We start from the raw sequence: 24,782 nt of genomic DNA, 5'->3' as shown, positions 1-24,782 counted from the left end.
AATTCTTCTAGATAAATACTCAGAGCCAGAATGGCTAGATAATGTGGTAGCACTATTTTCAATTTTTTGAGGAATCACCATACTTTTCTCCATGGTGGTTGCATCATTTTGCATTCCCTCCAATTCTCAAGGCAACTTACACATGGTAGAAAATATTTGCAAGCCATGTATGTGATAAGGAGTTAATCTCTAAAATAGAAGGAATTCCCATAACTCAATAGCAAAAAATAAAATTTTAAAACAACTCAGGCAACAACAGATATTGGCAAGGATACGGAGAAAGAGGAACTCTTTTGCATTGTTGGTGGGAACACAAACTGGTGCAGCCACTCTGGAAAACAGTATGGAGGTTCCTCAAAAAACTAAAAATAGAACTACCATATGACCCAGCAATTGCACTACTAGGCATTTATCCACGGGATACAGGTGTGCTGTTTTGAAGGGGCACATGCACCCCCATGTTTATAGCAGCACTATCAACAATAGCCAAAGTATGGAAAGAGCCCAAATGTCTATCAATGGATGAACGCATATGTATACAATGGAGTATTATTCGGCAATCAAAAAGAATGAAATCTTGCCATTTGCAACTACATGGATGGAACTGGAGGGTATTATGCTAAGTGAAATTAGTCAGTCAGAGAAAGACAAAAATCATATGACTTCACTCATATGAGGACTTTAAGAGACAAAACAGATGAACATAAGGGAAGGGAAACAAAAATAATATAAAAACAGGGAGGGGGACAAAACAGAAGAGACTCATAAATATGGGGAACAAACTGAGGGTTACTGGAGGGGTTGTGGGAAGGGGGATGGGCTAAATGGGTAAGGGGCACTAAGGAATCTACTCCTGAAATCATTGTTGCACTAAATGCTAACTAACTTGGATGTAGATTTTAAAAAATAAAAAATAAAATTTAAAAATATCCTAGTTTAAAAATGAGCTAAGAACACCAATAGACAACAGGTACATGAAAAAAAAAAGCTCAATATCACTAATCATCAGGGAAATTCAAACTAAAACCACAGATAACACCTTATACTTGTCAATTGGCTATTCTCAAAAAAAAAAAAAAAAAGACAAGTGATGATCACTAATTTTTAAAAGTCCAAAGATGTTAGAGGAGCCTGGGTGGCTCAGTCAGTTGAGCATTCTAGTCTTGATCTACTCAGGTCATGATCCCAGGGTCATGGGCTCAAGCCCTGCATTGGGCACACACTGAGCATGGAGCCTGCTTAACATTCTCTTGTGCATGCTCACTTGCTCTCCCTCTGCCCCTCTCCCCTGCTCACACTCTCTCTAAAATAAATTTTAAAAATCCAGAGATGTTGGGGTACCAGGGAGGCTTAGTCAGTTAAGTGTCCAACTTCAGCTCAGGTCATGATCTCACAGTCTGTGAGTTCGAGCCCTGCATCAGGCTCTGTACTGACAACTCATAGCCTGGAGCCTGCTTCGGATTCTGTGTCTCCCTCTCTCTCTGCCCCTCCCCTGCTTGTGCTCTGTCTCTCTCTCTCTCTCTCAAAAAAAAAAAAAAAGAAAGAAAGAAAGAAAAGAAAAGAAAAGGAAAGGAAAGGAAAGAAAAAAAAAAGAGAGAGAGAGAAAAGATCCAAAGATGTTAAAGGACCTGAATGAATTCACAAACCTAATAATCAAAACCAGGACTAGAATTCAAACATTCAAACTCATTGTCCCATGTTCTTTCCCAGACATTACTCATCTGAGGCAGGACAGAAGAACAATGTGTTCAATTAATCTTCTGCTTTTAATTTTGAGCTCTTATTCAGATATATATAGATTTTCTTTATTTGAAGAACAAAGTTACATCCTACTTGAAAGAAAAAAATGGATAGTTAAGGGGGAAAGTTTTGATTTTTTTAAATAATCATGTATAGGATAACGTTTCCAAAATTAAGTAACTGACCAGCATAGGCAGAAATGTAAGTTCTTTTTTTAATATTTATTTTAAGAGAGATAATGCATGTGTGAGAGAAGGGCTGGGGTGGGGGGAAGACAGAGTGAGGGAGACAGAGAATCCCAAGCAGGCTCCCCACTGTCAGCCCAGAGCCTGACATGGGGCTCAAACCCGTGAACTGCAAGATCATGACCAGAGCTGAAATGAAGAGTCAAAGCTTAACCAACTGAGCCATCCAGGCACCCCATAACTTCTTCCTTGAATTATTTGTTAACTTTAGAATGAGATGCTTTGGGATATTCTGAATACCCAAGATATATGGATGTATTCAGGTAAGTGGTTACATTGACAGCCATTTAGAAACACTTTCCTTGAAGACCATCACAGATGCTTCCAAGTTATTTGGAAGGAGCCAATAAGGAAGAGAATAGAAGGGAATGGTAGCATATGCTAGGCAGTGAGGATCCCTTTAATCCCTAAGTCACTGTTTTTAAGACTTGGAAATGTCTAAACTGAATTAGAAACTTTACCTGAATGTTAATGTCAACTTAAGAAGCATAATCATTGCTTGACTCAAACATAAGCATCCCTGAGAGGGCAGAGGGCCTTCCCACTTGGGTGAGGAGCAGATTATATCTTTATGAACCCACTCTATCCTCCAAGCTTAATCAAATTCCCCAAGCAGTTAAGCACATCAGGCTGTATGAATTCTCTGCAGAGTATTTTTCATTACTCGCCAGCCAATAAACAGAATTAACACCCTTCCCTAGAGTGCAAGTTCTCCATGGGAGCAAAAGAGCTGATTCCCTCCTCTCAGGGCCTCACGACCTAGAACACAGACTGACAGCTTTATATTTACCTAATAACACTTATCTATGCCTTACTACTTATGCCAGGCATTGTTCTATTTGCCTATTTAATACTGAGACTCAATCCTCACAACAACACCACAAGATAGGCTCTATGATCCCCATTTTACAGACGAGGGTGCAAAGGTTCTGCTCTAAAATGGTTCCACATGACACAGCTGGTAAGTGCAAAGGCTGGGATTTGAACCCACGTGGTCTGGCCCAGGACCTGTGCTCCTAACTCCCACATTGCACTGCCGCTCATAGTAAACCATCAGCACACTGTTGAATAAAGAAAGAAAAGTGACAAGAATGGCATGAAGGTACCTTCAAGGAAATATTAGCAAATTACCCATCCATTCAGGAGTTTTAACCAAACAACAGACTTAAAGTTGACCTAATTCAGACATTGGGTATTTGTTTTAATGGCGGGGGGAGATGCCGCTCTGTTGAGTACTTTGGAGAAACTGTTTTTGCTCATTTTGTCAGAGACAGAGAGGGAGAGAAGGAACAAGTGGGGGAGGGGTAGAGAGAATCTCACACAGGCTCCACACTCAGCATGGAGCCTGACATGCAGCTCAATCTCACAACTGTGAGATCATGACCTGAGCAGAAATCAAGTCAGACAACGATTGAGCCACTCAGGCGCCCCAGAGAAGATGGTTTTATCTGCACTGCTCACGTGCTCAGACACATCAGTGGCTGTCTTTGCTGCCCAAGGTCCACTCTTAGACATTTAAGAGCCCCACGCAATTACCTCCATGGAGCTTCTGACCTGACCTCCCTCTCAAGGCTTCAAGTGCTCAGTTGGATGTGATGTGTCCACCTCTCTATGCCACCATGCCTCTACAGCTGGTATAGACAGTCCTGCCCCCAAGGTTTTCCTTCAGAGCTCACCACTAAGTACCAGGCATGTGCTCCCCTCCCCGCTCCCCACCACAATCCTCACACCTACAGAAAGACTAAACCACCTGCACAAGCTCAAAGTGGCATAGCCACCATTTGAAACTGGGTAGCCTAAGTCTGGCAACTCTCTTTCCCCATGCCCCAAGCAAATGACTCCCCTTCCTACAGCCTTCTCTGCTATCCCTTCCCTAAGGGAGCTCTCCCATCTCTGAAATCCTACATCGCTTATTTTATCGGTCTTGTTCATTGGAAGCTTAGCTACGTCCCCCCGCCTCGCCCCCGAGGAGACCAGTCACCTTCCCAAATGAACTGTAAATCAGAAGGTCAGTCCAAAATATTTTAATATCAATAAAGGGAAAGGGGGGTTAAAAGTGCCCACAGCAGACGGAATTAGAGCAGGGGCACTCAAAACTCTAAACTGACCAATTTGTAGTCTGTAAAACTGAGATCATTTTAACTGCTGTAATCTGAATACTATGAAGTTGTGATTTCCTATCTGAAATTTGACTAATCATTCATACTTACTGAACTCATCTTTTATAAGATGAAATGTGTTTATGGACACTAAGCATTAATTCTGATATCACAAAAAATGCCATCATTTTTAAAGAGCATGTAACATAACACAAAGCGCACAATTCTACAATAAAAATAATTCAATGTTAAAGGAAAAGGGTGGGTTTTTTTTTCTTGGCTCCTCTCTCTGGATTTGCTAAAGATAAAAAGCCACCAGCAAGCTTCTATTAAAAGCTGTTCTTTGTCCTTTTTTCTTAATCAGAATTTATGAAGTCAATTTTATTTAAATTAAAAACAAGAATTCTTCTTGAAACATGTAATATCAAACCAATTCCTTGATTTTTTTCCTTCCTCTTAATTTGTAACAGAGACTCTAAGAAAATAAAATCTAGGGTTAAGGAAATTTCCATCAATGTGAAGAAAATATTTTCCAAAATTAAAATAACAAGTTCCTCCCTGGTTAACATAACTGATTTAAGTTGCAGATACATGACTGGCCCTGAGATCACCTTCCTCCCCAAGCTCTGTGAAAGGGCCAAATCCACATCCTTTTCAACAACTCGCAAGTCCTCTATGGGACTACCTTTTTTATGAAATGCTGCACATACTACCAATGCTACATAAATATTTCATGATACATTACCCCATCTTGGAATTTTCTGCAAGGCTGCACAAAGTCTTTAAAATAGCACACTGCAAGCCATAAAATAATCAGATATAAAAAGCAAGCTATATCAACCCCTCGATTAACTGTTTTTTAACATGAATTTCAGAAAAAGGAGTGTTATTACACTTTAATCTCAGAAGAGAGATTTGCTATTTTTATTACTTTACTAAAAGGCTTTAAGAATTACACCTTTTTTAACATCAAATATTATTTCTTAACTGGACAGGAGCCTTCATATTACAATCTGTAGTCAAAAATAGCCCAGTGTGACTTGAAAACAGACCACAGACTGTGAACTGTAATAGTACACTCTCTGACACACAGTAGATGAATAAAATTTCATCGATTGACCTAAATTGTGCCTAAAGCTTAACAAAATGTGTTCTTATGTATTAAAATGAATCTCAGTGCTTCAATTCCACTATCTGTAAAATTAAAGGGCTAGTGACCATTAGGATCCCTTTTGGCCTTAAAAATCTGACATTTTACTTCATCTACAGCCCTCTCCCAACCCCAGTTTCAAATTTAATAATTTGGGACATAAATAGCTCAGTAAACCAAAAACATCCACAGGGAGAACAGAGGCTAAGATCGGGGAATCAAACTTCCAAACTAAGCAATGCTTCCCATGTAGAGGGATCCCCAGGAAGATAATAATGTATGAGAAACTACTTTTACAATTTTTAAACATTACATAAATGTAAGGTGGTATAATACTGAAAACTAAAGAGTAGCATTTTTTTCCATAATATGAAATGCTGATGATACTCAAATGTAATTGGAAATACTATTCTCTCAGACACAAAAGTAGGGTCACTATACTCAAATCCCCCAATATAGCTCTGTTGTCCAGATAATTAAGTGATAAGATGGTGAAAAAAAATGTTCAACTGTTCACTTTCTTGTGCTTCTTCAACCCATGAATAGTTTGGCTTATTTGGGACTGATTACATTGAAAAGAGAATATAACATTTCATTGTAATAATTCCACTTGCCAGACTATAATGGTCAAGTGGACTGTTGTAGAACCTCGAGCTTGATGCAGTAAAATATGTGTGGTTTGTTCAAACCAGCAAAGTTCATCTAAAGGGTTTTATTTTGTTTTTTTGTTTTGTGTTTTTGTTTTGAATGTTAGAATCTTTAGATTTAGATATTTGAAACACCATCCCGTTCTAATCTGACCTACTGCTCAACGTATACCACTTACGGAGCTCTGCTGGGCTCTAAAAAATAATTGCTCATTTTAGAAAACAATGTGGTAAATTTAAATGGTAAAACAATATGGTAATTTAGAAACTTAAACTAAGGGAAAACCCAGAACTCCAAGGTTTTGTTTCCCACTTAGGCTGGTCTCTGACTTAAGGAGAGATGGTTGGGAGAATGCTGCCATCTTGTGGCCAAGAGTAAGAACTTGTTCCAAGAGCAAAGCCTATGCCCAGAGCTTCTGACAGCTGCTGCTGCAGGAAGGAAGCCTTCCTCTCCAGGAACCTGTGCATCCCAAGCTTCTCCACTAACAAGAAGCAAGTATTCAGAAATACAGTTGAAAGGACAACTCTTTGCATAAACCTAGCCTTAGGAGGAAGATGAAGTGGGAGAGAAGAGGGAGACGTATGGGCTTCCTTAGCTGTACAAAGAACCTCCACAACTCTGGTCTAAAAAATTAAAAGAAACCAAGCCGAGAGAGGTCAAGTGACTCAAACCCCAATCTCCCCTCTTCCACCAAAGGGCCCTCTCCTCTGACAGACTTCTTCGTCACACATACTTTTCCTCCAGATTTCTCATCACTTTCCCATAACCTCAGGCTGGGAAACGTCAAAAGTTATTGACACCCAGGGCTTAGAAAACACCTATAAAATTCTTCTCATTTTATCCCAACACACCTTGGAGATTTAACTTGAGGTGAGGAGGATGAGGACTCCCAGATAATGAGACTCTAGATCAAGGTTGTCTAGTGAAGTTTCTGTGATGATGAAAATGATCCCCCATCGGCACTGTCCAATAGAGTGGCCACAACACCCATGTAGCTATTGCAGTGAGGAACTGAAGTTTTCATTTTATTTGCTTTTAATTAATTTTGATGAAATGGTCCACATGACTGGTGGCTACCCCACTGGACAGTACAGCTGTAGATCTTGCCTTCCTAATCCATTCCAGTAGATCACCTTAACAAAAAAAATATATATTTTTATTCAAAAAGCTGTTTGACTAACAAATAGAGAATAGTAATATTACAGAGCACACAAAAATAGAAAACGCGGTCTCTGCTTTCCAGGAGTATACAATCAAGTGGGCACGGATACACGGATAAAGCAGGCAGACTCATAACTAGAACTGAGAACACAGGGAGAAGGGTCACTCTTTGATGGGGAGCTACAGGACTGGGTTAGTGGAGACTTACAACCGAAACAGGGCCTTAAAAGGTCACACAGCAGGAGGAGGGGACACAGGCATTGAAAGAACATGGAGGCAAGAGCAAGGAACAGAGATGGGAGGTCATGAGGTATGCACAGGAAATGCCAGAAAGCTCTATCCACCTCAAGGAGTGGCTTTGTGTAAGCCAATCATTGGAGAGAACGTTAGAAAGATGTGTTAGGACCAGTTTCCAAACATAAAAATGAGAGACCCTAGGAAGGAACTATGGGAATAAAAAGGAGGGGACCAATTAAAGAAAGACCACAGAGGAGGAAACCAGACTTTGGAAATAATTCTATCTTGGAGATGAGGGAGAAGAGAAGATTCCAACTTTTAAACCCAGGGCACGTGAAACGTTGCTGGCACCATTAATGGGGCAGATACGGGGACGGGGGGAAACGGTGAACGCTCGAAGGCTGTTGAAGTTAATGAGATAGCCAGGTGGGTCAACACCTACTTTGAGAAGTGAAAGAAGACAGAGAAGAGAAGCGGGGCGACGGATGTGGGTCAAACCAGAGACCACAGACTGCGACCATGGAGTGGAGGGGTAGATACAGGAGGAGGAGGAAGCAGAGAGAACCAAGGATGCCTGTGATGGCGAATAGCCCCCTTGCAGGGATGAAGGAGACACAGAATCATTAGGAAAACCCAGAGAAGCAGTTCGCCTACAACAGGGATGGGAGGGGGACTTCTCACTGCATGTACTTTGCACCTCTTGGATAAGCATGCCTACCTTCCTAACTACTTAGGTGCTGAGCAAAGATGGAAAATAGGCCTTCGATCCCCTTGCCCACAACAGTGCAGATTAAACCCTAATGACAATCTGATCTCATTATCTCAGGAGGAGGCCGGAGGGTGAAGTGAAGGGCCCCCCCAGGGGATGGTGAGCCATAGAGGTTTTGCCTCTGTCATGTGGAAAGGTAGCCCTAAACTAAAACATAATTTGGCCCCACCTATCAATGCTTAAAAGCAAGACCCATACTCGTATATGATCTAGATCAGTGGTTCCCAATCCTAGCAAATGGTCAGAATCACCTGAAGACGGCCAGCGAGACCCACCCTCAGAAAGGAGGGCTAAACTGTCTGGGCAACCGACCTGGGCTCCCCAGGTGACTCTCATGACCAGCCCAAACTGAGGACCATCCATTGATTCCAAATATGTATAAGGCTTCTAATCCAGTTTTTAGAGTTCTCTTTAGTATTCCCCACTACCAGTGCCATCTTTTACACTCTTGTGCACATTGTGGTGGGCAAGCACTTTTTGTAACTTCAAGACGTCAAGCTATATCAAGCACAATCTAATAGCAGGAGACTCACATTGTCTCATTTAATCCTTAGAGAATCCCGGAGACATTCAGTTCCCTGCCCAAGATCCCACAATTAGCCACAGCCCAGAACAGACCCTACGGCCCGCCCTTCTTTCTGATGCCTCTCCAAAGTCCCCAAGCCCGACAGTTCCCCAAATGTCCTGGGAAGCAACTGGAAGGAGCATATCAGATTCCGTGAGATACAAGAAAGGAGTCAGTCATAGAACTTTAAGGAAAGCCCAGAGTTTCTCCCTGGGACTACCTGCCTTTGTGGAGCTTCACCCAGGATTGGTCTTTAAAGGCAACTGGCCTTGGGGCACCTGGATGGCTCAGTCGGTTACGGTTAAGCGTCGCACTCTAGATTTCAGCTCAGGCCATGATCTCATGGTTCCTGGTTCGAGCCCGCCTCAGGCTCTGCATTGATAGTGTGGAGCCTGCTTGGGATTTTCTCTCTCTCTCTCTCTCTCTCTCTCTCTCTCTCTCTCTCTCTCTCTCTCTCTCTCTCTCTCTCTCTCTCTCTCCCCCTCTGCCCTTCCTGCGTGCTCGCTCTCTCTCTCAAAATTAAAAAAACAAAAACAACTTTTAAAGGCAACTGGCCAGCACAAGTGCGCAAAGTGATTTCCTTTCCTTGTTCAAATCTGCACCAGGGGGAAACAGGTGTTGCAAATACCTACCACTTCTCTGATGAAATAGCAACAACATCTCACTTGGAGGAACTCTGACACAGTAAAGGACTTCCCCAACCTACCCCCCTCCAAAAGTCCAACAAAAGCAGCAAGATTCATTCCAACCTGGCGAGGGGCTTTCCATCTTTGACACTTTCTAGGCTGCAGGGAAGGGAGCACACACTGGGGGGGGGGGGGGGGGGGGCGCTGCCGGGGTTTCGGCCTCTGTGCAGCTCTGGGTGAAGGAACACATTTAACGGCCCCAGGACAGCCACGTTCGCCCAGACTGAGTCAACGCGGTCGCCCTGAATGCTAGTGGACAAAACTGCAGCCTAAAAAATGGTGACAAGCGGACAACTCCGCCGTGGTGCCGCTTCACCACTCGGCACAGGCTTACTCTCAGCCTAGCTCGCAGAGTCTGAAAATCCCGCTCCTGGATCCTTGGCCAGGGCGCGGCCCCCTTACCCGCAGGTGCACAGGTCGCAGAGGCACTTCCTCTTCACCGGGGCCATCCCGACACCTGGATGTCCGCTCAGAGCATCCCCTGCCGCCGCCGCCTCGTGGGCCCCAACCTCCTCTCTGGGGACGCGCCCAGTCTCGAGGGCCTTGGCAAAAGTTCTGAATATTTACTCCAAAGCAAACTTAAGTGCCTTTTGCAAAGTCGGGCCGTCTGTTCCCTTCCCGGAGCTGGCCTCACACAAGAGCAGAAGTGAGCGTGCCCTGCGCACCAGCCCAGGTGACCTCCCCCTGCGCGCGCAGCCCGGGCCTCTGGCAGGCCCGACCCATGCACCTGGAGCAGCTGCCCGCGCCCAGGAAGCTGAGCCGCCCAGGGACCCGCGGGGCCTCTGTGACGTCCCCAGGGACAGGAGCTGAACCACAGGGTGGCAGTGATGTCACAAGGGCCGCCTGTGAGGTCAGGACGCTCCCAGAACCTCACCCGGCGGCCCAGGACAAATGTTCCCTATTGAACCGTAAAGAAACCGAAAGGCGAAGGTTGTGACGGCTTTGGAAAACTCGCAGGTGCGCAAGTCAGCAAATGCCATGAGCACGTGTGCAAAAGGGCCGAAAACGCCAGTCATCACATGCGGTGGCATTTTCTATCTCTAGGATCTGTGATGCCCCTTTAAAAAGGCATCCTTTGACCTCCCTTCGGCTGGCCTTAAATACCATTTCCGGGTCTTCTCATAGAAATCCATACCTTTGGCTCCACCCTCCCATCCACCTTGAACTCTTGAGAACAAAGCAGTTTCAGGGTGCCTAGGCCTTTCTTGCTCAGGTGGGTGCTTACTTGCTTTTCCAGGTGCTAGTAATGATGCCTGGGCAGTGGTGCTCATTTTAGAGCCCAGGTTTAGCCATCGGAAACACCCGCCTTGATAAAAGCCAGATTGCCAGCCCCCACCCCACCCTGGGAGTTTGATTCAGTAGGTCTGGGGTGAGTGGAGAATGTGTATGTCTGACAAGTTCCCGAGTGTTGCTGATGCTGCTGCACCAGGGACCACACTTTAAGAAGCACAGCTGCAGAGGTTCTTTTGGCCTCTGTCGAACTTCCCTGATCCTGAGAACCACCACAGATCCTGCCCAGAAGCCACCTCCAGTCTGGGACTCTAGTTCCCTCGGGAAGCCAGGTGATTCTGATCATGAGGCAAGCTGAGTTGTTTGGAATCAGACATCATGGCTTCCTGGTTGGGGGAAATAGGAGTTTCAGGTATGGACAGTCCTATGTTGTTTTTTTTCCACGCTTGCTAACCCTCCCCATTCATTTCAGTGAATGAGTCAGAGCACCTTCAACTGCAGGCCACTTAATATTCCAAGTTTTGGGGGTTTACTTTCTTCCACGTTAGGCTCCAGAACGGAGGGCAGCAAACTATTGCCTGCAAGCCAAATTCAGCGGGCCATCTGTTTTTACATGGCTAGTCTACTAAGAATAGTTTTTACTTTTTTTTAAATGTTTTTTTTATTTTTGAGAGAGAGCATGCATAAGCGGGGGAGGGGCAGAGAGAAAGGGGACAGAGGGTCTGAAGCGGGCTCCATGCTGACAGAGCGAGCCTGATGCGGGGCCCAAACTCACGGACGGTAAGATCATGACCTGAGCCAGTCAGATGCTCAATCGACTGAGCCATCCAGGCACCCTAGGTTTTACATTTTTAAATGGCTGAAAAAAGTAAGACTATTACATGACTCACCAAACATAAAATCCAGTTTTTAGTGTCTCTAAATAAAGTTTTGAATTTTGTCAAAAAATTGGTAGAAATATTCCTGGTTTTGCTTGTAGGCCCACAAAAGAACTAAATATTTACCATCTGGCTTTTTAGAGAGAAAGTTTACCAATCCCGGATCTAGAAAGTCAAAAAGGTAGATCCAGAGGAGAGCAAAGCTTACTGATCTTTCTTAAGAAGAGTATGGGGGCGCCTGGGTGGCTCAGTCGGTTAAGCGTCCGACTTCGGCTCAGGGCATGATCTCACAGTCGTGAGTTCGAGCCCCGCATCGGGCTCTGTGCTGACAGCTCAGAGCCTGGAGCCTGCTTCACATTCTGTGTCTCCCTCTCTCTCTGCCCCTTCCCTGCTCATGCTCTGTCTCTCTCTGTCTCAAAAATAAAAAATAAAAAAATAAAAACAGAAGAGTATGAAGCTGCTCCTTGCCTTCCTGTAGGAAAGATGGAAACCTTGGGGGTTCGGGAGACAAGACGGAGAGATGGGAGCTATTGAAAGCCAAGGCAAAGCCTGCCTGCCATCCCTTGCCATTGACAGGGAACATCACATAATTTTTCCAGAAGAACTAAAGTCCTGGACACCAGCCATGTCTTGACAGCTGCCTAAACATGATCCATGAGTCTTCCAGAAGAAGGATGCCCTATTCATGCCCACAGACTTTAATAAGAACCACCTCCCATTCAAACTGCCTTTGTGGATACATCTTGTCAACAACCTGTATGTAGTACTCCCAACCTCCCCCATCCCTGCCTTCAACAGAGTGGAGATCTTGAAAGATGAATGGGGTGTGGTACTTCTGCAGAGCCCATGCTGGACAGGACAACCTGCCCCCACTTTCTACACGCACTGCCCACATTTTGTTAGTTCCAGCCAACTCTACCCTGCCCCATCTAAACACCTCCCTAACCCTGTACCAAAATGCCCTTGCCTGAAAAGAATTTACTGTCACTTGCTATATGCTAAACACCTGTGCATGCTTTCCCACAGGTTCTCTCATCTATCTCTGAAACCTGACAAAATCTGGGGCACCGGGGTGGTTCAACTGGTTGAGTGTCCAACTCTTGATGTCAGCTCAGGTCACAATCCCAGGGTCATGGCATCAAGCCCCGAGTCAAGCTCTGTGCTGAGCATGCAGCCTTCTTGAGATTCTCTCTCCCTCTCCCTCTACCCCTCCCCCACTCATGCACGTGTGCTCTCTCAAATTGTTTAACTTAAAAAATCTATGATATTGCAAATCAAAACACTGAAGCTAGGAGGCAAACTCAAGATTACACAGCTGATAAGTCCTGAAATTGGGATTCAGGCTCACGTGGGTCTTTCTTTTTAAGCTTTTCCACTTAAAAAAAGGACATAGTAAAAGAATGAATGGGGGAATTTGGAGAACATAAAGATCACTGCAAACAGTATTTTCTCTTAATATTTTCCATTTGCTTCTTAATAGGACCATCTTTATTTAATATTTCCCCAAAATCTTTTTGTAAAATTGACACTACTCTGTGAGGCTACACAATTTTTATTCCTTAGCCTTGTAACTAACTCACCCAACCCCCAGCTTCTTGCTGTACATTATCTGAAAATCTCTTTGTAGAACATTGTTTAAAAAATCTATAGTTATTGCTTTGAGTGCAAAGCACTTTAGGAAAACACTGTCTTCTCAGCACCCTAAATAATTAGGATTGCTAAATTTCACTGGCACCAACAGAAGACATAAATAAGACCATCATAAGACACAAATTAAGCACCTAACATTAACCATTTAGTCATTCCACATTGCCATTGACAGGAAACATCACAAACACTTAGTGGTCCCCTAGTTCTTCAAACCAGGCACTGTGCTGAATAATGGAGACACAGACAGTGTCCTCATGGCCCTTAATCTAGACAGAGAAATGGGCAACCAAAATATTGCCCAAGTATATCACTATAAACTATTAAAGGGTGAAGAAGCAAATATAGAAGGGTCTGGTGATTTCTGTCAGATATTTGAGGAAGAAATAATATCAATTCTATACCTACTCTTAAAAAATAGAGAAAGTGGGGCGCCTGGGTGGCTCAGTCAGTTAAGTGTCTCACTCTTGGTTTCAGCTCAGGTCATGATCTCCCAGTTCACGGATTCAAGCCTCGCGTCAGGCTCTGCGCTGACAGTGCGGAGCCTGCTTGGAATTCGTACTCTCCTCTCTCTGCCCCTCCCCACTTGCATCTCTCTCTCACTCTCAAAATAAATAAAAATAAATGTTTTTAAAACATAGAGAGGGGCGCCTGGGTGGCGCAGTCGGTTAAGCGTCCGACTTCAGCCAGGTCACGATCTCGCGGTCCGTGAGTTTGAGCCCCGCGTCAGGCTCTGGGCTGATGGCTCGGAGCCTGGAGCCTGTTTCCAATTCTGTGTCTCCCTCTCTCTCTGCCCCTCCCCCGTTCATGCTCGGTCTCTCTCTGTCCCAAAAATAAATAAAAACGTTGAAAAAAAAATTTTTTTAAAAAACATAGAGAAAAGAGCGCTTCCAGAGGCCAGTATGACTCTGATTCTAGAGTCAAAAATGACAGGCCAATATCTCTCATTAATATGAATGTAAAAATCCTTTTAAAACATTAGCAACCAGAAACCAGCGAGGTATAAAAAGGATGATATAATATGACCAAGAGGAATTTAGCCCAGGAATACAAGGCTGTTTTAATAGGGGAAAATCAATGTCATCACCACTTCAGTTGAATAAAGGAGAAAAACTACAAGATCTCAATAAACTCAGAAAAGTCATTTTGTAAAATCAACACTCAGTTGTGACAAAAAATCCTCAACAATTTAGGAAAAGAAGCGAATTTCCTTGACCTAATAAAGGGTATTTACAAAAAAGCTACAACTACCATCATACATAGTTGTAAGACTGAATTCTTCCCCTATGATGTGGGGAACAAGACAAGATGTCTGTTTTCACTGCTTCTATTCAACATCCTACTGGAAGTTCCCTTCAGTGGAATAAAAAGAAACTAAATGCATCAAAATTAAAAAGGAAAAAATAAAACTGTCTTTAGTTCAGATGCCATGATCCAATATGTAGAAAGTTTTAAAAATCCTATAAAAAAAAAAAACTACTAGAAATAAGAAGCAAAGCTTCAGGAGACAAGATCAATTACAAAAAAAAATGACTTTCTAGATCTTCACTATTCAGTTAAATTAACGATCTGATCCACAATAGCACCAAAATCAATAAAACAGCTAGGAATAAATATAACCCTAAAAGTGCAAAACTCTTACAGTAAAAACTACAAAACACTGCTGAAAGAAATTAAAGATCTAAATGAATGGTGAGATTTATGATGTGAATGGATTACACCATTCATTATTAAGAAGGCAATCATCTCCAAGTTGAGTTACAAATTCAATGCAATCTCTGTCAAAACTCCAGCAAGATTTTTTAAATTTTTTTTTAATGTTTATTTATTTTTGAGACAGAGAGAGGCAGAGCATGAACAGGGGAGGGCCAGAAAGAGAGGGAGACACAGAATCCAAAGCAGGCTCCAGGCTTCAAGCTGTCAGCACAGAGCCCAACGTGGGGCTCGAACTCACAGACCGTGAGATCATGACTTGAGCCGAAGTCAGACGCCCAACCGACTGAACCACCCAGGTGCCCCTAGCAAACTTTTTTCATAGAAACTGGCATGCTGATCCTAAAACTTTATATAGAGGGCAAAGGACTGAGAATAGCCAGACAATTCTTCAAAAGAACAACAAAGAGGACTTAAACCACCCAATTTCAAAACTTATCAAAACTATAGCTAAAGTAATCAAGACAGTGTGATATTGGCTAAAGATGGACGTACAGATCAAGGAACAGAACGGAGAGTCCATAACTAAACTTTTGTATTGATGACCAATTGATTTCCAAAAAAAAGTGGCCAGGCACTTCAATGCAGAAAGGATGGTCTTTTCAACAAATGATGCTGGGATGATGGGACACCCATATTCGGAGTGGGGTGTAACTTACACTGTGACATAGTTCATACAAAAATTAACTCAAAGTGCATCATAGACTTAAATGTAAAACCTAAAACTATAAAGCTTCTAAAAGAAAGCATGTAAGCCAATCTTTGTGACCTTCAGTTAGACAAAAATATCTTAGATATACACCAAAATCATGATCCATAAAATAATCCATAAAAAATGAGCAGACTTCATCAAAATCATTTACGCTTCAAAAGACACTGTTAAGAAAACAAAAAAAGACAAATACAGATTGGGAGAAATACTTGCATATCATTTATCTGATAAAGGACTTGTATCCAGAATATACAAAAGAACTCTTACAACTCATAATAACACACCCCAATTTTTAAATAAAAACAAATGATTGCAAGACATAGATCACCAAAGAAAATATACAAATGCCTAATAAGTGTATGATGAAAAGATGCTCGTGCAGAAAGGAGTTAACACAGCAAGCCTAGAACTGTTATCCTTGGAAAGTCCTGGTTGTGACGATTACCACTGGCTAAGAACCTGGAATTCAGGAACGTTCTGAACATTCCCTGATAACAATGGCTCGCTGTGCTGAAACAATGTGGTTCATGCTGAACACCTGCTTTTTCTTCTGGGAACGTGGAATTTTGGTACATGTGAAGTAGACAGTACCCGTAGGGTAAGCCCCCTTAAGCCCTCGGCCCTGAGTCCCTAATGAGAGTTCCTGGCAGACAGCATTTCAGTCTGTTGTCACAGCTCATGGGGGAATGAAGTATGTCCTGGGTGACTTCACCGACAGGGGACTTTTGGAAACTTGTACCCGGCTTCCTCCAGATTGCACCCCTTGCTCCTTTGACATTTGATGACTTTGCTATGCGTCCTTTCACTGTGATAAATCATAGCCATGAGTGTCACTTCAAGCTCAGTTCTGTGAGTGCTCCTAGCAAATTACGGAACCTGGAAGCAGCCGTCAAGACCCCGAACACAAGCCACGTCGTCAATAATCACTAGGGATATGCAAATTATAACCGGAAGGAGATTCCACTTCCCAGCCATTACAATGGCTATAATTCAACATTGTTGCTGAGGATATGGAAAAAGTGGAGTCGTCATATATTGCTGGTAGGAGTGTAAAACAGTACAGCTGCTTGAGATGAGAAAATTTTGGCAGTTTCTTAAAAAGTTAAACAGGCACTTATCACAGGATCGGCAGTTTCACTCTTAAAGTACCGTTTGAAAAAGAAAACCGCAGGCCCAACATGGTGTCACTTAAACCAAGTCCCCAAACTGGGGCTTAATACCCAATCTAATTGCAGGTTCCACCTCCCCCAGAAATGTGGCCTTAACTGGTCAGTGAGGAAAACTTTTCTTTCCATCAGCGCCAATAAGTCTATCACCTTGGTCCTCTCCATCCCTCAAAGAAAGATGAGGTGATCTACATGATAAGACGCCTTGCTTCCTGCTCCACGCCCCCCAAACAGCCTCAGCTGAGGCAATTCTTTTCTTTTACTAAACACCATTTTTGCCCCTACCCTCCATCTGTAAGAACCTTCCAACTCCCAGAGCGCCTCTCCGCTTGCTAGATGGGGTGCTGCTCAATTCATGAATTGTTTAATAAAGCCAATTAGATCTTTACATGTGCTCGGTTACATTTTGCTGTGTGACAGATGTGGTGGCAGCAGGCGGGTCCGAAGCGAAGTTCCCGAAGCATTCAGGGACAACGAGAAACACAGGCGTGATACCTGCAACCCTTTACGTTCACTTTCTCAGGTTTCTAAGGGCCGTGGGTGAGCTGCTTGAGATCTGAGCTCTGCTGTTTTGGAGTCTAATCGGCCTTCGGGTCAGCTTGAGCCGGCAGACAGTTGACAGGCGGTTCTGCCCAGAGCCACCTAAGCTGATCCCTTTGTCTGGAGCCCAGTTGTGCTGGCAGTTGTGCCTGGAACCCCAGTGAGGTGGCGGAGAGGTCCCCCCCGAGCCAGCCCCTGGCCCTCAGGCCACAATTCCCCAGGTTGAGAGCCTCAGCAAGGTTCTATGGGACTTGGTGATGGTGCGCACAAGGCCTTCTTATGACCAGGACATATTACTGCTAATATATTAAGGCACACGTTTGTCCTGTCTTGTGTAAATAAAGGCTACCGCTAGCAGGATCATGAAGGCCCCAAAGCTGCAAAGCCTATGGGCACCAGTCAAGCATTTAGAGGTTGTTAGAGAGCTCCCAACCTCAAGAAGACTCCTGTGATAGGCTAAGTTGGTCATGGGATGGGTTAAAGTGACACTAAGTCACCCACCAAGCTTAAGAAAACTTCCGTGCAACAAGGTACACTGTTACAAAACATGCAAAATCCCCAACCCTGCAGCACATACCCTTTCAGGTATTAGTTTGGCTCCGAGGAACCCAAAGCCTCAGCTGATGGGATCTTTAAGTCCTAAAAGGTCAAGTGTGCTACTTTCCAGCGCACCTGCTTGTTTTATGTCTAGGAACAACAGCCCAAGGAGCTGCAGACATCTAGCAAGATAAGAATTTTTTTCACTAAAAATAACCTAGAAGTACAGTGGCCATCCATTATGGGGGAAGTTCCAATTAGACAAGATTGTTCATTTAAGAAGTGCACTTGAAGGTTCCCAAATTAAATAATAGAATGGGATGCCTGGTTTAACTGGTAACAGACGCTTCCAAAAGGCTTTAAGATTCCAAAATCATCTCATTGAAAGAGTCATTACAAAAGGCTCATAAAAAAATTAAATTAAAACCACAAGACTGCCTAAGACAAAAGATAATAAGACTGGCTTAACTCCCACCAGCTCGCCTCTGTCTGAGGCTGGCCTCCAGGCATTCTTCTTGTCAATTCAGAACTTTAGAGGTCACCCCCCCCCTCCCCAGGCCTGTCTGGACCAACAAAGGAACACACAGGCCTAGACTCAAGGAGTAGGAGTGCTTGCTTATCATTCAAAGGAAAGGAACCTGTAAGATGAGTAACCAGCACTGGCCTAGAGACATAATCACCAAATGTACCTAATGAAATCTCTAACATAAAAAATAAAGATTTTTTTTTTTTTTAGATTCCAAGCCTCTTAAGTTGGAAAAGACCTCTGGGGGACTGAGCACCTGATCACAGGACTTCACGGGCTTCCAATCAACAGTCTCCACCTTCACAGGAGACCCCAATTTTGCCTTTAAAAATACTCACTTTGGGGGCGCCTGGGTGGCGCAGTCAGTTAAGCATCCGACTTCAGCCAGGTCACGATCTCGCGGTCCGTGAGTTCGAGCCCCGCGTGGGGCTCTGGGCTGATGGCTCAGAGCCTGGAGCCTGTTTCCGATTCTGTGTCTCCCTCTCTCTCTGCCCCTCCCCCGTTCATGCTCTGTCTCTCTCTGTCCCAAAATTAAATAAAAAACGTTGAAAAAAAAAATTTTTAAATACTCACTTTGCAAACCATCAGAGAGTTCCAGACTTTAGGGCATTAGCTCCTTGTCCTCCTGGGTGGTGCCACAGCAGTAAATAGCCTGTCTTTTTCCACTGCAAAAGCTCGGTGGCTCTTTATTGGCTTGCTGCACAGCCAGTGAACCAACTCATTTGGCTCAGTTACATATTCTTCTTTACCTGAGTACTCAGTCTCCCAATATTCTGTCTGAGCAGCCTTTCCACTCTGAAAAGATAAACCTTTAAATAAAACTGCCTGAGGTTGCAGGTGATCTTCCTCAGGTATCTTTTATTCCTTGGTCAAAGACTAAGTAAATGGTTTCTTTTTTTTTTTAAGTTTAGTTTTGAGAGAGAGAGAGAGAGGGAGAGAGTGTGTGTGTGTGTGAGTGGGGTGGGGGGAGGGACAGAGAGAGAGAGGGAGACAGAGAATCTGAAGCAGGCTCCAGGCTCCGTGCTGTCAGCACGGAGCCTGATGCAGGGCTCGAACTCATGAACCTCGAGATCACGACCTGAGCCAAGTCGGATTCTTAACCGACTGAGCCACCCAGGCGCCCCTAAGTAAACCATTTCTTAAACCTAGTGAGAATCCTCAAAAGATTTTTTTTAAAAATAGATTACCTCCTGAGCCCAGTTGAGTTGGGTTATACTCATATGACCACTCCCATAAATATCCACGTTTTATGCTCAAACCTATCATCAACAGCTTAAAGAAGGCTTCATAGATCCTAATTCACAGGAACCTGCTGATCACAGTCTAAAGCCTTGTGACTTTGTATTTAAAATGTCATCAGAGGGGCACCTGGGTGGCTCAGTCGGTTAAGCGTCCGGCTTCGGCTCGGGTCATGATCTCGCAGTCTGTAAGTTCGAGCCCCGCGTGGGCTCTGTGCTGACAGCTCAGAGACTGAAGCCTGCTTTGGATTCTATGTCTCCCTCTCTCTCTCTCAGCCTCTCCCCTGCTCGCTCTCTCTCTCAAATAAATTAAAAATCAAGTAAAATAAAACAATAAAATAAAATAAAATAAAATAAAATAAAATAAAATAGGGGCGCCTGGGTGGCGCAGTTGGTTAAGCGTCCGACTTCAGCCAGGTCACGATCTTGCGGTCCGTGAGTTCGAGCCCCGCGTCGGGCTCTGGGCTGATGGCTCAGAGCCTGGAGCCTGTTTCCGATTCTGTGTCTCCCTCTCTCTCTGCCCCTCCCCTGTTCATGTTCTGTCTCTCTCTGTCCCAAAAATAAATAAACGTTGAAAAAAAAAATTAAAAAAAATAAATAAATAAAATAAAATAAAATAAAATAAAATAAAATAAAATAAAATAAAATGTCATCAGAGAACGACAGCCCTCATGCCATTGAAAAGGTCCTTACAAAGTGCTCCTGACCACAGACACTGCTGGAAAACTAAAAGATGCTAGAGACAACAACCAAACCCAAGGGGTTCGCTGCTGGGCATGCATCAAATTGACCACAACCCAAGGATGTATTGAAAGCAAGGAACTTTATATTCCTTGTTACAAGTAACCCTAGGGAGAGAGCTCTCAAAGCACTGGCTTCTTGAGGGGTTAGTACAGGAAGCTTTTCTTCTGTGTGTGAGGGGCGGGGGTAGGGAGCTTGAGTAAGCATTTCGGTTCAATTATGTCAACATGCTAGTGCATACGTCTGTAGCGGCCAAGGGCAGGCTGCTCCAAGATGCGCCACATTGGCACCAAGACTGATTTAAAACAGCCTCATCTGAATTCTTTTCTTTTGCTAATCATTTTTTTGCCCCCACCTTCCATCTGTAAAAACCTTCCATTTTGGACAACTCTTCAGAGTACCTCTCTAACTTGCTAGATGGGATGCTGCCTAATTTGAATTATTTAATACAGCCAGTTAGAGAGCACATGGGAAGCTCAGTCCGTTAAGCATTGGACTCTTGATTTCAACTCAGGTCATGATCTCACTGTTCGGTTTGTGAAATGGAGCCCCGCTTCAGGCTCTGCACTGACAGTGGGGAGCCTGCTTGGAATTCCCCCTTCTTTTCCCTCTATCCCTCCCCTGCTTGCACTCTCTCTCAAAATTAATTAATTAATTACAATAAATAAATAAAATAAAAATAAAAAATAAAGCCAGTTAGATCTTCAAATTACCTTGGTTGAATTTTGTTATTTAACAGTATGTACTCAAGAGAAATGAAAACATATGATCACACAAAAACTTGGATATGAATGATCATGTAGCAGTTTTCGTAACTGTAAAAACTGGAAATACCCCCAATCTCCATCAACTGGAGAATGAACAAACAAAATGCAGTCATCCACATTCATACACTGGAATATTATTCAACAACAAAAATAAAGTACTAATAGATGCTACAATATGGATGAGCCTTGAAAACTACACTAAGAGAAAGAAACCAGATGTTTTCAAAACTAGGCATTACATGATTCGGTTTACATGAAATTTCTAGAGAAGGAAAATGTATAGAGACAGAAAGCAGAAGAGTTGTCGCCTGGGTCTCAGGGTGGGAGCAGAGATTGACTACCAACAGAGACAACGGAACTTATGGGGATAGTGGAAATATTCTAAAACTTGAGTTGTGGTGATGGAATTGTACACTTATGTACAATGGATGAATTTTACAATATGTAAATTATACCTCAATAAAGCTTTTTTTTTTTAATTTTTTTTCTTCGTTTTTTTCTTTATTTATTTTTGGGACAGAGAGAGACCGAGCATGAACGGGGGAGGGGCAGAGAGAGAGGGAGACACAGAATCGGAAACAGTCTCCAGGCTCCAAGCCATCAGCCCAGAGCCTGACGTGGGGCTCGAACTCACAGACCGCGAGATCGTGACCTGGCTGAAGTCGGACGCTTAACCGACTGCGCCACCCAGGCGCCCCAATAAAGCTTTTTTAAGTACAAAAAAAAAATCCCTTCCAAAAAGTCCCCTTTAGTAACATTATCAAATTATTATTATTATTCAGTTTTGAATAATTTAGGTCAATATTTCTCTCATTTCCAAACCAGGTGGCAGATATTGAACACATGCATTTATTGGTCTCTTTCTAAAGTGAGATTAACGAGATGAGAAGACAAGGACAAAGATGGTATAAGAGATAATAAAATCAAATTTGAGGAAGCAGAAAAGCACAAGGAAGCATGCTAACTGAAATCCTTATCCAGCAATGGCAAAAGCCAAGAAGCATTATTTTTACCACAGAACGTCCAAAATATTCAAGAATTGGCAGCATCAGTGAGAGTAAAAATTATACTAAATAAAGGATGATTGGCTGAAGATCTATTTAAGAAGCGATGAGACCCACAGATACCTTCATTCCACATAGCTGAGCAACTGTCCCTCTCCTACCTAACAATCACCATTTTTATTTCCTGGAAAAAGTAAAACAGAGGGTCTCTGAAGTGGGGGGAACACCATGCACAGTGAGGACCAAAGTACCATATTGAAAACAGGAGGATTTTTTTAAGTTTATTTTATTTTATTTTATTTTATTTATTTTGAGAGAGAAAGGGAGAGCATGAGAGGGAGAGAGAGAATCCCAAGCAGACTCTGGCTGTCAGCTCAGAGCCCAACTCAGGGCTTTATCTCATAAACTGTGAGATCATGACCTGAGCTGAAGTCAAGAGTCAGACACTGAACTGACTGAACCACCCAGGTGCCCCCAAAAGAGGAGGATTAAGCAAAGTCTCTCAACTGAATATTAGGACCCTAGCTTACTTCTCCCAGAATGACCAGAATGCTGTTTATCAGATTTATATTCGCCCTAGTCCAAAAGAACCTTGGGAGAAATCAAACTAGCCAGAGGACAGGTCTAAAGATGCAGGCAACAGAAGTTCCCTCAAATAACTGGCTCATCCAGATCACCCTTCAGTGAATCTCATAGTTTGCCAGTGCTACTCATAGGTTTCAAATAACGTGAAATAGGACTAGACAGCCAAAGATCACTAGATAACTGAGGAACGTTTCTAATGTGAAAAAACAAAAACCAAATCAAAAGAACAATTCAGAAGAAACCAAGACTAAACAGAAATGAAAACTTTTTTAATATTAGAAATATTTTCAGGAAGATAAAAGATATTTATTCCAAGAAAATAACTTTATATTTTTAAAGGAACAATCATAATGAGAAATAGCCTATGGAGGGGCTCAATGGATTGACCATCCGACTCTTGATTTCGGCTCAGGCCATGATCTCACAGTCATGGGACTAAGCCCCACATTGGGCTCCTCACTGAGTGTGAGCCTGCTTGAGATTCTCTCTCTCCTTCTGCCCCTCCGCCCTGCTCACATGCTCTCTCTCTCTCTCTCTCTCTCTCTCTCTCTCTCTCTCAAATAAAATTTTAAGGGGTACCTGCGTGGCTCAGTCAGTTAAGCATCCGACTTCAGCTCAGGTGCTGGGAAAACTGGAGAGCAACATGCAGAAGAATGAACGTGGACCACTTTCTTACACCATACACAAAAATAAACTCAAAATGGATGAAAGACCTCAATGTAAGACAGGAAGCCATCAAAATCCTTGAGGAGAAAGCAGGCAAAAACCTCTGTAGTCTTGGCCGCAGCAACTTCTTACTCAACACGTCTCTGGAGACAAGGGAAACAAAAGCAAAAATGAATTACGGGGACCTCATCAAAATAAAAGCTAGTGCACAACAAAGGAAAAAATCAGCAAAACTAAAAGGCAACCGACAGAATGGGAGAAGATATTTGCAAATGACATATCAGATAAAGGGTTAGTATCCAAAATCTATAAAGAAATTATCAAACTCAACACCCAAAAAATAAATAATCCACTGAAGAAATGGGCAAAAGACATGAATAGACACTTCTCCAAGGAAGACATCCAGATGGCCAACCGACACATGAGAAAATGCTCAACGTCACTCATCATCAGGAAAATACAAATCAAAACCACAATGAGATACCACCTCACACCTGTCAGAATGGCTAACATTAACAACTCAGGCAACAACAGATGTTAGCGGGAATGTGGAGAAAGAGGATCTCTTTTGCATTGTTGGTGGGAATGCAAGCTGGTGCAGCCACTTTGGAAAACAGTATGGGGGTTCCTCAAAAAACTAAAAATAGAACTACCCTACGACCCAGCAATTGCACTACTAGGCATTTATCCAAAGGATACAGGTGTGCTGTTTCAAGGGACACATGCACCGCCATGTTTATAGCAGCACTATCAACAATAGCCAAAGTATGGAAAGAGCCCAAATGTCCATTGATGGATGAATGGATAAAGAAGATGTGGTATATATATATAATGGAGCATTACTCGGCAATAAAAAGAATGAAATCTTGCCATTTGCAACTACGTGGGTGGAACTGGAGGGTATAATGCTAAGTGAAATTAGTCAGAGAAAGACAAAAATCATATGACTTCACTCATATAAGGATTTTAAGAGACAAAACAGATGAACATAAGGGAAGGGAAACAAAAATAATATAAAAACAGGGAGGGGGGACAAAACAGAAGAGACTCATAAATATGGAGAACAAACTGAGGGTTACGGGAGGTTACTAACTAGGGGGATGGGCTAAATGGGTAGGGGGCACTAAGGAATCTACTCCCAAAATCATTGTTGCACTATATGCTAACTAACTTGGATGTAAATAAAAAATAAATAAATTTTTTAAAAAGAAGGTCACTACCTAATGCTACAAGGGTCAACTCAAAAGGAAGACATAAAAATTATGAATACATATACATACAACATTGAAGCACCTAAGTATGTAAAACAAATATTAATGAACCTGAAAGGAGAAATTGACAGCAATACAATAATAGTAGGCTTCATGCCCTGCTTGCAATAGAACATCCAGACAGAAAAATCAGTAAAAAGTGGACTAGAACACAGTGTGCAGCAAGCAGACATCTACACTATGGACCTAACAGACATCTACAAAATTCTTCACCCAGCAGCAGAATACACATTCCTCTCAAGCGTACTGGGGTAGATCACA

General features: G+C 43.0%; 1 protein-coding gene and 1 long non-coding RNA gene across 3 annotated transcripts in view; one reads left to right on the top strand and one right to left on the bottom strand.

Annotated features, from left to right (window-relative positions):
- SAXO1 (stabilizer of axonemal microtubules 1) overlaps positions 1 to 10,053 on the bottom strand; it is a 99,044-nt gene extending 88,991 nt beyond the window's left edge. Inside the window, exon 1 of the mRNA XM_047830398.1 lies at positions 9,703 to 10,053. Coding sequence (XP_047686354.1) covers positions 9,703 to 9,749 — 47 coding nt within the window. The 5' untranslated portion in view covers positions 9,750 to 10,053. The remainder of the gene's footprint in view (positions 1 to 9,702) is intronic.
- A 116-nt stretch (positions 10,054 to 10,169) lies between these two features.
- Positions 10,170 to 12,228, top strand: LOC125150753 (uncharacterized). Of its 2 annotated transcripts, none has more exons than XR_007146462.1 (2): positions 10,170 to 10,257; positions 11,887 to 12,228. It is a non-coding gene; the product is annotated as an uncharacterized LOC125150753 (long non-coding RNA). The 2 variants fall into 2 exon arrangements; XR_007146461.1 differs by having other exon boundaries at positions 10,182 to 10,513.
- Positions 12,229 to 24,782: the final 12,554 nt, after the last annotated feature.

The sequence above is a fragment of the Prionailurus viverrinus genome, chromosome D4, assembly GCF_022837055.1.
Source record: "Prionailurus viverrinus isolate Anna chromosome D4, UM_Priviv_1.0, whole genome shotgun sequence".
Classification (NCBI taxonomy): Eukaryota; Metazoa; Chordata; class Mammalia; order Carnivora; family Felidae; genus Prionailurus; species Prionailurus viverrinus.
The sequence above is the reverse complement of the archived record's forward strand: the minus strand, read 5'-3'. Positions and strand labels throughout refer to the sequence as shown.